Source organism: Taudactylus pleione, unplaced genomic scaffold (genome assembly GCF_031769625.1).
Source record: "Taudactylus pleione unplaced genomic scaffold, aTauple2 ptg000885l, whole genome shotgun sequence".
Taxonomy (NCBI): Eukaryota; Metazoa; Chordata; class Amphibia; order Anura; family Myobatrachidae; genus Taudactylus; species Taudactylus pleione.
The window spans coordinates 2,728,380-2,741,449 of NW_028285286.1; the positions used below are offsets into that span (position 1 = coordinate 2,728,380).

General features: G+C 47.7%; 1 protein-coding gene across 1 annotated transcript in view; it reads left to right on the plus strand.

Annotated features, from left to right (window-relative positions):
- The window catches only part of LONP2 (lon peptidase 2, peroxisomal), a gene marked incomplete at its 3' end in the record, with an annotated part of 66,924 nt that extends 55,659 nt beyond the window's left edge, over positions 1–11,265 (plus strand). Inside the window, exons 9-11 of the mRNA XM_088458981.1 lie at positions 9,398–9,548; positions 9,732–9,858; positions 11,132–11,265. Of these exons, the coding sequence (XP_088315107.1) occupies positions 9,398–9,548; positions 9,732–9,858; positions 11,132–11,265 (412 nt within the window). The remainder of the gene's footprint in view (positions 1–9,397; positions 9,549–9,731; positions 9,859–11,131) is intronic.
- Positions 11,266–13,070: the final 1,805 nt, after the last annotated feature.

Consider the following 13,070-nt stretch of genomic DNA (forward strand, 5'->3'; position numbering starts at 1 on the left):
GTGACTCCGCTAGTCAGGCCTGCGCCACAATTACTAAGCGTGAACCATTGGTCTGTATCTACAGTATCAGATCTCTTTCTACTTTGCAAAATATAACTTTGTTTTACGTCTCTTTTTTTTCTTCCTAATTAGTTCATTAATCATTTTACTTCAGTTTCTGCTTAATACGGCCGTATTCAATTGCCGGCGAAAATTCGTTCTTGGCGAAAAGTTTTAGCCGATGTCATTACGCCTGTTGGAATCTTTCCGCCATATACAATTGGAAAGACTTTTCGCCGATGCGAAAAGTCCGCGCCTTTTAACCAGCGGCAAAGATTCGCCTGTGAATGGAGGCAGAAAAAAGTGCAGAATTGGGGGTTTGGGGTGCAAAGTTGCGGGAACACACCTGCATCCTTGGGACAGTCCCCCAAAGGTAAACTGCGTCAAAAAAAGTAAAACAAAATACTTTACAACACCCCAAAAAAGTTCTTTCGTTTTGGGGGCAAAAAAAAAAAAACAAAGTTGGGGGACAAAATTAAAAACTAGCGAAATCGACTCCAGGGAGTCCCCCAAGTATGCCAAAGCTTTTTTTTTTTTTTTATTGCAGGTGTTTGCTTTTTTAAAAACGCACTTTAGCGAATTTTAACCATGCTTGCTCCCATTTTCATGTACCCCAAATTTGCTGGGACTTCTTATTTTTGCCAAAAAACCCTCCTAAATGCTATTCATCACCACTTATGCAAAGATGCAAAATAGCACCTATTGAGGCCATTTAAGTACCCCAAATACCTTCAGCAGGGCTATTTGGGGGTGTCCGTAGTAATCCCCCATGTCAGTGCATCTTTTGGGGGGTGTCAGGATGATTTCCCCAAATCTGACAAGACTTTTCACCGATTTGAGTTTCGCCAGGACGCGTTTTCGCGTCCTTTGGAATTGAATCGCGGTGACGAGCGCGATACTTTTCCAGAGGCAAAACAAGCAATGACACCAAAAATTCCGGCAGGCGAAAAGTCCGGGACTTTTCGCCGGTAAATGAATGCAGCCCATAGACTAACCTGTATCCCCTTCATTACATAAGGTATGCCATTAATAGGGGTATTCAATATGAAACGTTAACTTCACTGTCGACATTAACGTTTCATATCGGAGTTTTTACCTGCGATAAAGTATCGGGCACGCTCCCGCTTATCCCCGTATTCAATATAAAATTAACGAAAACGGGAAACTCCGAAGTTGGATTTGCGTAAAGTTACGAATTTTTCCTTAAAAAAATTGTAAGACCCCCCCAAAGTTCTAAAAACATGTGGGAACACTATGGGTACCCCCGTTTTAGCCTTTAATTGAAAGTTGGGGATTTAAATAGCCGCAGCAGGTGTTTTTTTCCCGACATTGAAGAAGTGATGCAGAAGAGCACTTTGGTTATTTTTTTTGTTTTTTTAAGTGGTCCCATCAATTTGGGGTACATGAAAATGGGTACTAGCATATTTTTAAGTCCCTAAAGTAATTTTTTAAAATTCTGCAATTGTGCACCTGCCGCTATAATTCTATTCTAGAAAACACGTGCCGCATACTTGCCGAATAGCCCTGAACCTATTTCCCTATTGTTATACAGTTTTTTCCCAATTTTTATTTTTCACCCCAATTTTTTAAATACATTTTTTGGGGTGTCCCTATTTTTTGTTTAAACTTTTATTGACACAGTTCTTTTTTAAATGTCAGTCCCAGGGGTGCAGGCTATTTTTTTTTAAGCCCGCACCCCTAAACCCCAGTTCTGCACTTTTTTTCGACACCTATTCAATGGTGAAAGGTTATCCCCGTTTTTTATCAAAGACTTTTCAAAACTGCGATAAGTCTTTGAAATTGAATACGGTGTAAAAGTAAAACCTGCGATAATGACGTCATACCTCCGATATTAACGCAAAAACGATGTTTTCGCTCCCATATTGAATACCCCTGTAAATGTACATTTTTTTTTTTTTTCTTTTTTTCTAAAAAGTAAAGATTAATAGAAGGATTGTGTGTACACCCGTAGCTCCTCTGGATTGTAAGCTCTTTTGAGCAGGGCAGTTGATATCTTCTCTACATAATTATGCTGACCGCTCACTGTCATTATGTATCTGTGTGATTTTATTTACTTGTGTATTATTGTGTATTATTCTGTACTGATGGTTCTTGTTCGTTATGCCCTTCTGGCGCCTTAGAAATAAAATATATATTACATTCAGATCCCATTATAGAATACTTAAGCCACGTACCACATCTTCAACACCATGGTCCAAATGTTGCCACAATGCTAATTGCCACTTCAGATTTAGCCGCACTTGCGCCAGAGGCCGCACATTGCGTGCCGTTACACTTGAGGCCCTCGTCATAATGGGATCTCGTACACGTCAAAAGTTTGCTATTTCGGTCCATTCCGTTTCTGTGACATCACTGGCCCCACCCCTGTGAATAACTCCGCCCATCCACACAGAGCAAGTCTGCAAGCCTGTCACTCACCGGATAGTGAAGCACCTATTCAGGGAAACGCTGCAGAGGATCACTGCTATGTCCGAGCACTTCAGTAACTGCATGTGCATTATGGAGCTCAGTAATAAACATGCTTTTATCTTATTAATGTGACCCAGGGCTTGTACCTGCTCCCAAAGGCTCCGGCATGAGACACGTAAGAGTATTGCTGCGTCCCAGGTCATATTTCCCATTTTGTGGCCGGCAATGGAACCTGATCTGAGAAGGGGAGTCATATGACTTGTCCCTGTCGTCGGAATGTCCGATCTCCAAAGTTTCCTGTCCTCAAAGTCATTAAGGAAAATAGAAAATTCCTTCCTGTTTCCAATCGTTACTTAACAACAGGGCTCCATTTGTTCTAATTATACATGACCTTTCATAATGCTTTGAGAAGAAAGTCTTTATTATACAGGGCTAAACGGGCGAGCAGCATTTTCTCTCCATACGGCTTTATTACTCGGCATCACAGTGCGGCGAGCACTTAGCCAGGGACTGCAAAGTATTCATTTTGTGCCAGACAGACACTTTGGCGTAATGCTTCTGAATTACGCTCTGCATGGACAGGCTTCAGATGCTGTACGGCAGAGCGGTTATTTCATGTATTTGTTTGGGACGTACCGCGCCCCTCTTCCTCTGTTGGAGTTTTAGCTGCACACTGTGAATTTTGCGGCCGATAAAGACACCCCCAAGACCAGTGTGTATGTACGAGGGTCCTGCTACCCCCCGCTCGCTACAGTGATCCTGTCTTCATAACTGACGCATTACCCATCAGTGTGTATCTACCAGGGTCCTGCTACCTCCCGCTCGCTACAGTGATCCTGTCTTTATAACTGACGCATTACCCATCAGTGTGTATGTACCAGGGTCCTGCCCCCCTCCGCTCGCTACAGTGATCCTGTCTTCATAACTGACACATTACCCACCAGTGTGTATCTACCAGGGTCCTGCTACCCCCCGCTCGCTGCAGTGATCCTGTCTTCATAACTGACGCATTACCCATCAGTGTGTATGTACGAGGGTCCTGCTACCCCCCGCTCGCTACAGTGATCCTGTCTTCATAATTGACGCATTACTCACCATTGTGTATGTACGAGGGTCCTGCCACCCCCCCGCTTGCTACAGTGATCCTGTTTTCATTACTGACGCATTACCCACCTGTGTGTATGTACGAGGGTCCTGCCACCCCCCGCTCGCTACAGTGATCCTGTCTTTGTAACTGACGCATTACCCACCAGTGTGTAAGTACGAGGGCCCTGCCACCCTCCCACTCGCTACAGTGATCCTGTTTTCATTACTGAAGCATTACCCACCAGTGTGTATGTACCAGATTCCTGCCCCCCCCCCCTCCTCGCTCGTTACAGTGATCCTGTCTTCATAACTGACGCATTACCCATCAGTGTCTGTCTACCAGGGTCCTGCCACCCCCCGCTCGCTACAGTGATCCTGTCTTTGTAACTGACGCATTACCCACCAGTGTGTAAGTACGAGGGCCCTGCCACCCTCCCACTCGCTACAGTGATCCTGTTTACATTACTGAAGTATTACCCACCAGTGTGTATGAACCAGGGTCCTGCTACCTCCCCGCTTGCTACATTGATCTTGTATTCATAATTGACGCATTACTCACCAGTGTGTATGTACGAGGGTCCTGCTACCCCCCGCTCGCTACAGTGATCCTGTTTTCATAATTGACGCATTACTCAGCAGTGTGTATGTACGAGGGTCCTGCCACCCCCCCACTCGCTACAGTGATCCTGTTTTCAATACTGACGCATTACCCACCAGTGTGTATGTACGAAGGCTCTGCCACCTCCCGCTCGCTACAGTGATCCTGTCTTCAAAACTGACGCATTACTCACCAGTGTGTATCTACCAGGGTCCTGCTACCTCCCGCTCGCTACAGTGATCCTGTCTTTATAACTGACGCATTACTCACCAGTGTGTATCTACCAGGGTCCTGCTACCTCCCGCTCGCTACAGTGATCCTGTCTTTATAACTGACGCATTACCCACCTGTGTGTATGTACCGGGGTCCTGCCACCTCCCGCTCGCTACAGTGATCCTGTCTTCATAACTGAGGCATTACCCATCAGTGTGTATCTACCAGGGTCCTGCCACCCCCCGCTCGCTACAGTGATCCTGTTTTCATTACTGAAGTATTACCCACCAGTGTGTATGTACCAGGGTCCTGCCACCTCCCGCTCGCTACATTGATCCTGTCTTCATAACTGACACATTACCCACCAGTGTGTATGTACGAGGGTCCTGCTACCCCCCCGCTCGCTACAGTGATCCTGTCTTCATAATTGACGCATTACTCACCATTGTGTATGTACGAGGGTCCTGCCACCCCCCCCCCGCTTGCTACAGTGATCCTGTTTTCATTACTGACGCATTACCCACCTGTGTGTATGTACCAGGGTCCTGCTACCCCCCGCTCGCTACAGTGATCCTGTTTTCATTACTGACGCACTACCCACCTGTGTGTATGTACGAGGGTCCTGACACCTCCCGCTCGCTACAGTGATCCTGTCTTCATAACTGACGCATTACCCACCAGTGTGTATGTACGAGGGTCCTGCCACCTCCCGCTCGCTACAGTGATCCTGTCTTCATAACTGACGCATTACCCACTTGTGTGTAAGTACGAGGGCCCTGCCACCCTCCCACTCGCTACAGTGATCCTGTTTTCATTACTGAAGCATTACCCACTTGTGTGTATGCACCAGATTCCTGCCCCCCCCCCCCCCGCTCGTTACAGTGATCCTGTCTTCATAACTGACGCATTACCCATCAGTGTCTGTCTACCAGGGTCCTGCCACCCCCCGCTCGCTACAGTGATCCTGTTTACATTACTGAAATATTACCCACCAGTGTGTATGAACCAGGGTCCTGCTACCTCCCCGCTTGCTACATTGATCTTGTATTCATAATTGACGCATTACTCACCAGTGTGTATGTACGAGGGTCCTGCTACCCCCCCGCTCGCTACAGTGATCCTGTTTTCATAATTGACGCATTACTCAGCAGTGTGTATGTACGAGGGTCCTGCCACCCCCCCACTCGCTACAGTGATCCTGTTTTCAATACTGACGCATTACCCACCAGTGTGTATGTACGAAGGCCCTGCCACCTCCCGCTCGCTACAGTGATCCTGTCTTCAAAACTGACGCATTACTCACCAGTGTGTATCTACCAGGGTCCTGCTACCTCCCGCTCGCTACAGTGATCCTGTCTTTATAACTGACGCATTACTCACCAGTGTGTATGTACCGGGGTCCTGCCACCTCCCGCTCGCTACAGTGATCCTGTCTTCATAACTGAGGCATTACCCATCAGTGTGTATCTACCAGGGTCCTGCCACCCCCCGCTCGCTACAGTGATCCTGTTTTCATTACTGAAGTATTACCCACCAGTGTGTATGTACCAGGGTCCTGCCACCTCCCGCTCGCTACATTGATCCTGTCTTCATAACTGACACATTACCCACCAGTGTGTATGTACGAGGGTCCTGCTACCCCCCCCGCTCGCTACAGTGATCCTGTCTTCATAATTGACGCATTACTCACCATTGTGTATGTACGAGGGTCCTGCCACCCCCCCCCCCCGCTCGCTACAGTGATCCTGTTTTCATAATTGACGCATTACTCAGCAGTGTGTATGTACGAGGGTCCTGCCACCCCCCCACTCGCTACAGTGATCCTGTTTTCAATACTGACGCATTACCCACCAGTGTGTATGTACGAAGGCCCTGCCACCTCCCGCTCGCTACAGTGATCCTGTCTTCAAAACTGACGCATTACTCACCAGTGTGTATCTACCAGGGTCCTGCTACCTCCCGCTCGCTACAGTGATCCTGTCTTTATAACTGACGCATTACTCACCTGTGTGTATGTACCGGGGTCCTGCCACCTCCCGCTCGCTACAGTGATCCTGTTTTCATTACTGAAGTATTACCCACCAGTGTGTATGTACCAGGGTCCTGCCACCTCCCGCTCGCTACATTGATCCTGTCTTCATAACTGACACATTACCCACCAGTGTGTATGTACGAGGGTCCTGCTACCCCCCCCCGCTCGCTACATTGATCCTGTCTTCATAACTGACACATTACCCACCAGTGTGTATGTACGAGGGTCCTGCTACCCCCCCGCTCGCTACATTGATCCTGTCTTCATAACTGACACATTACCCACCAGTGTGTATGTACGAGGGTCCTGCCACCCCCCGCTCGCTACAGTGATCCTGTCTTCATAACTGAGGCATTACCCATCAGTGTGTATCTACCAGGGTCCTGCCACCCCCCGCTCGCTACAGTGATCCTGTCTTCATAACTGAGGCATTACCCATCAGTGTGTATCTACCAGGGTCCTGCTACCCCCCCGCTCGCTACATTGATCCTGTCTTCATAACTGACACATTACCCACCTGTGTGTATGTATGAGGGTCCTGCTACCCCCCGCTCGCTACAGTGATCCTGTCTTCATAACTGATGCACAGTGTGCAGAGATAGTGAAGACTGCCCCAGGCTTATTTGTTGTACCGTGTGACGCTTATTTAAAATGCCTCTGATATACTATTACAGATAGGCGTCTATTTCTGTGGTTCAATGTATTGTTTTGACCTATTACTGATATAAAGGATAATGGTCCCGATTCTAAGGCAAGCGCATGTCCGGATGTGAATAATCCTTTTCGCAGGCTGCATCTTTATGCATCTGGTGGTTATCATTACCGCCTCACAGCACTGAGGTCCTGAGTTCAGCTCCCGGTCACGGCCCTACCTGTGTGGCGTTTGTATGTTCTCCCTGTGTTTGCATGTGTTTCCTACCAGAGGCCAAAAACACACTGGTAGGTTACTTGGCTTCTGACATAAAAAAAAGAAAATGAACCCTTGTGTCTGTGTGTGAGCATGTGGTAGGGAATATAGAGTGTAAGCTGCCCTGTGGCAGGGACTGATGTGTATGGCCAAATATTCTCTGTACTGTGCTGTGGAATATATGTGTGCGCTATATAAATAACTGGTAGTAATAATATATCTCAGCCAATTCTCTGTTGCCGCTAAATGGGCGTTGCTAGGTGATAACTGGGCGGCAACAACTCAAGGGCGCAGTCACGTGATCTGTGGGTATTGTAAGTAATGATGATGGCAGTTCTCGCAGAGTGAGGAGTGTGGCGGTGCGGCCCACAGTCATATTAGCATTCAGATCACCATGGCCGTCTAGAATTGCGTTCACGTTACGTTTGAGTCATAACCAGGCTCAATCTGCGTCAATATTGAAGGTTAGAGGACCACACCTGCGGCCATATACAGTATCTACAGGAAACCTTTATATTGCACTCCTGTCTGTCTGTCAGTCCTCAGAACCTGTCTGCTGGTACTTGCACAAAATGTTCATTCTGCAACTTGACTGTCTCCGAGAAGCAGCTTGTGTTGTATTATATCAGTGAGCCTGATGCCGCCTGTGAGCACAAACATTCAGGGAAGAGGAAGCGTGTGTGGGGAACAGACGTAGCTTTCTCTGCTATATTTGGAATGGTTTTCCCTTCCCACGCAACATCTAATTGAATTGCTGAGACTCTGTGAGGTTGGAATTGCTGCCTGTGACATGTCTGGGGAAACAGCCGAAACATCTCCTCGCATTCCGCCCATGTCTGTCATCGGCTCTTTGTCCCGAGCTTCCCATGGTTTAGCAGTGTCCATCGCAGTCCAGCTACTCACCGTGCTTCACGTGTCTGTCTGCTGGCTTGGAATCATTCTTCATTAGTCTAATCCATGCAATAGACCTCTCAGTTGTAAAATAATCATCACTGGCCAAGTACAGAGTCCTAAAATAAGTAAACAAATGAATGCTCTGTGGTTACTCTAAATCACTGGTCATTGTAGGAGTTCGAGCTTTCGAGCTGTTTGGAACTGTACATCTGCAATAAGGGGACCAGACATTGGCCTATGTGTCACCCCCAGGTGGCTGTAATCTCCCCTTGCCATCATACTCTCTCGGTTTTCTCCCTGTACCCTGCATAAATTGTGGGCTTATTGTCCTTGCGTTACATTGTGTTCTGTTTTAGACTAGTGTGCGGCAATTGTTGTTCCTCCATTTTCTTTTTTGTATTTTATTTGTTTTTTAGCATCATATTCGTAAATGTTCAGCTACTTTCCTTTCCAAGGTGTGGGCACGTCTCATTCTCAGGAATCTGTGTCCAAGAATAGAGGCATCCAGTCCTCACCCATGGTGGTCCACAGTAACGTCTGTGCCAAATTCCTGACTAAATCTGTGCCACCTGCTGCACAGTCTCGTATAAAATTCCCAGGGAATGGTGGAACTTGTAGTCCCACAATACATTGCTGTTGCATGTGTCTGTTGCCTATACTGTGTAATTATGGTGTAATGCAGGAGATTACCCATAATCCACGGCAGCAGAGGCCATGCAGTATCCTCATATGATAACTAGGTGAGGCAGGAGATTACCCAGAATCCTCTGCTGTTGCATATACTGATTTTTTTGTGTGACCATTAGTTAAAGCAGGACATTGCCCCAAATCTTTACCTCAGTGATGTTGGTTGTATAGGCTGAATATTGCTCCAACCCGCTAAATATTGTACTTTTTTTTTTCTTCTCCTGGTTTGGTTTAAGACTATTTCTGTGGGTTAATCTGATTTTATTTTTATTTTTTTATGTAATTATTAATTTTGGAACTACGCGAATGTAATAAACTTGCGCTAGTTATTATATGGGTCGTGCACCAGTTATTATATGGGTGAAGCGGATTGGTTAGCAGGCTGCACCTTGGACCTTGTTTGCTGGTTTATTATCCCTTTGATGACCTAGTGTGAGACATTATCAGGCTTGTGATTAATTTGTATAGTATTATTATCGTCTGCTAATTGCACTGTGCGTCTCCTGTGCAGGTTCTGGATCCAGAGCAGAATCACAGCTTCACAGACCACTATCTGAATGTGGCCTTCGACCTCTCCCAGGTCCTGTTCATTGCCACCGCTAACAGCACAGCCTCTATTCCAGCCGCTCTCCTGGATCGCATGGAGGTTCTCGAGGTTCCAGGTAAGGGTAGAAGTGCAGTCTAATTAAAAGTTATTGCTGGTTCCTGGGAACCGATTGTTTATTTGATCAGTAGAAAAAAAGACCCGTTGCCTAAGTACTGCAGCCATTCCCAAGGCTTGAGCTCCGGCCACTCTCTGTATTAGACTGTGCCCTCCATCATGATTGTCCCTGGGCTCTTTACAGGATACAGCCAGGAGGAGAAGATTGAGATCGCGCACAGGCATCTCATTGCTAAACAGCTGTCGCAGCACGGCCTGACCCCTCAGCAGGTCCAGATTCCCCCCGAAACTACGCAGGACATAATCACCAGGTGAGCTATTCACTTACTGTGACTGACTGGTGCAATGACCGTATCGGGCCTGTCAGCGGATGCGGGCCAGCGCTTCCACAGCAAATTACCGACACTGCTCTGTAAGGAGGCCATGACCAAGTTTGGATCCTCTTACTAGCAACACTGCTGGGGACCCCGGCCCATTAAACCTTAAAAAATAGCTTATATTCTAAACCTATGGGGGTGGATCATTAGGTCTACAGTAAGAAGGTAGACAATGGAAGTTAGACAGGCAATAGGTCGACATAGTCTGAAGGTCGACACACTAAAGGTCGACTGGTACAGATGGTCGACAGGGTCATTAGGTTGACACACAAATATTATTTTTTTTATTTTCTAGCCCTTATTTTCACCCTAACCCTCCCCTTGGTGCCTAACCCTAACTGTCGGAGTAGGTGCCTGACCCAAATCATCACTTCTAGTGCCTAATCTTCCGGTAAGTGCCTAGTCCTAACCATCTGGGTAAGTGCCTTACCCTAACCGTCACTTCTAGTGCCTAATCTTCCGGTAAGTGCCTAGTCCTAACCATCGGGGTAAGTGCCTAACCCTAACCCTCCTGGTGCCTAATCCTAACCCTCCGGTAAGTGCCCAACCCTAATAAAATAAAAGTCGACCATTTGTGTGCTGACCTTCTGTACCTGTCAACCTTCTTACTAGTCGACCTTTAGTGTGTCGACCATCAGACCCCTTCGACCTATTGCCTGCCTAACTTCCATTGTCTATCTTTTTACTGTAGATCTAATGACCATATACCATTTAGTGTATATATAGCTATACCACATCACTGTACTCATTAACAATATACTTTCAGTCCCGTATAGGCCTCTCTTCCTTCCACCAGACTCGTAACAAGCTGTTAAATTTAAATGAAAGGGCCCCCATATTCCGAGACCCCCCCCCCCCCCTGTACGAGCAGGTCATGCTTATAATGATCATTTGCTGTCTGCATCTTGGATACAATCTGAATAATTGGGAACATTTATTTCCCTGAGAATCTGCAGATGTTCAGTAATGAATCCAGTTATGAGCACTTACTGATGAGTTTCTGATGTTTGATGATGAGACGCTCAGCAGAATATACAGCGTTTTCCGTAGGTCATTAGGATGATTGGTTATTTGTATTGGGAGTACGGTGCTCCTTTTGTCTTACAGCGACCGGGCTGTGCTAGCGATGTCCTCGTGTATCTGAATATGTAGCGCAGTCTTCTATAGGCCTAGTTCTCACCCAGATGCTGCTGTCATTCCCCGGCAGGTACACACGAGAGGCCGGGGTCCGTTCCCTGGAGAGGAAACTGGGAGCCATTTGCAGAGCCGTGGCCGTGAAAGTCGCCGAAGGCCAACACCGGGAGGCAAAACCGGGGACCTCGGATGTGACCTATGTTAATGGTTAGTGGTTTGATTACGCTTCGATTGCGGGTACTTGTACATTGAGAAACGCCAGCTCCAGGGATTCATAAGTCCCCATGTTCTATAAACAGAGTTTTACCGTTATCAGTCCATGTTCATAGTGTAAGATGTACCTGGGACCTTTACATTTATTCTCTGATTGTTGAATTCCGGATCACATGCCTTCATATCCCCAACTAGGTGTCAGGGTCGTAGTGAGCTTTGCTGGGCCCGAGTAAAAGGGGGCAAATCCTTGGGGAGGGAGAGGGGGCGCAATCAGTGAGCTTGTTCCCACCCCTCCCTCCATAGGAGACACAGGCTGCTGCCAGTGACAGGTAAAGGAGGTGGGGCCCTGGGAATTAGTACCCTCCCCTCCATAGGAGACGCAGGCTGCTGCCAGTGACAGGTAAAGGAGGTGGGGCCCTGGGAATTAGTACCCTCCCCTCCATAGGAGACGCAGGCTGTTGCCAGTGACAGGTAAAGAAGGTGGGGCCCTGGGAATTAGTACCCGCCCCTCCAGAGGAGACACAGGCTGCTACCAATGACAGGTAAAGGAGGTGGGGCCCTGGGAATTAGTACCCTCCTCTCCAGAGGGGAGACAGGCTGCTACCAGTGACAGGTAAAGGAGGTGGGGCCCTGGGAATTAGTACCCTCCCCTCCAGAGGACACACAGGCTACCAGTGACAGGTAAAGGAGGTGGGGCCCTGGGAATTAGTACCCTCCCCTCCAGAGGACACACAGGCTGCTACCAGTGACAGGTAAAGGAGGTGGGGCCCTGGGAATTAGTACCCACCCCTTCCCTCCAGAGGACACACAGGCTGCTACCAGTGACAGGTAAAGGAGGTGGGGCCCTGGGAATTAGTACCCACTCCTCCCCTCTCTGCGCCCCTGGTTGTTGCATTACAGAGTGTAACCCACCCGCATAATAGCAGACGTTCAGTGTAGAGTCTAGCACTCTGTAGTGTGATATTGTGAGCCGGCCAGCACTGATCACTGCCCGTAGGAAGAACATGGTGGAAGTAGTGTGGTACATCCGTCACATGTGTCGCGTGTTATCTGGTTGTTCAGCCCAACACATTACTGGTGTAACCACATTACTCACGGATCTGGGCACTGTATTGCCACCCTGGTGACTGGCGTTGAGCTCACTTACGTAGTTTGTGTGAAGAGTGGCCGGTCCTAACTTGTAGACAAAATACTGTAAAGTGGTGATGTCCACCCAAAACATTTTATTAAATATAAAGCGCCCTTCCACAAGTATCAAACCCACAATGGCAGGATGCCCATCAAAGGTGGACATCAAAATGCCGACATTTAGCAAATGCGTAAGCTCCTGTCATGTCCAGCACTGACCAATCGGTGCTCTCCACACATCATGACCTACGGAGTTTCAATAATGCCCTGTCGTAGGCGACCATTAGAGAGGTGCCAGGAGTCCTTGGTGTAGGATACATGGGGGCGTGGGCACATTTTTAGGTGGCCATCCTTGAGGTTCTCCCTAGAAGGTCATGTCTGTAGGATCTCTCTCAATGTGTCCATGCAAAATAACTGCCACCCCTGCATTAAGACACCTGGCACAATTTGGAACTCCCCAAAGTCTGACCTGTTGTGGGTAGCTGCGTACTGAAGCCCTTTGGTAGGGACTATTGGGCATTTTCAGTGTGTGGGGTCAGTGAAACCTATTCTGGGTACAAGCAGCCTCCAGTAGACGTAAATGCACCTTGTAATTATTGGCATCATGTGAACTCCTGTACTTAGCTGAGTGCCTGGCTCTGGTTCAGCTGGTTTTATTATTTTTGGGGGGC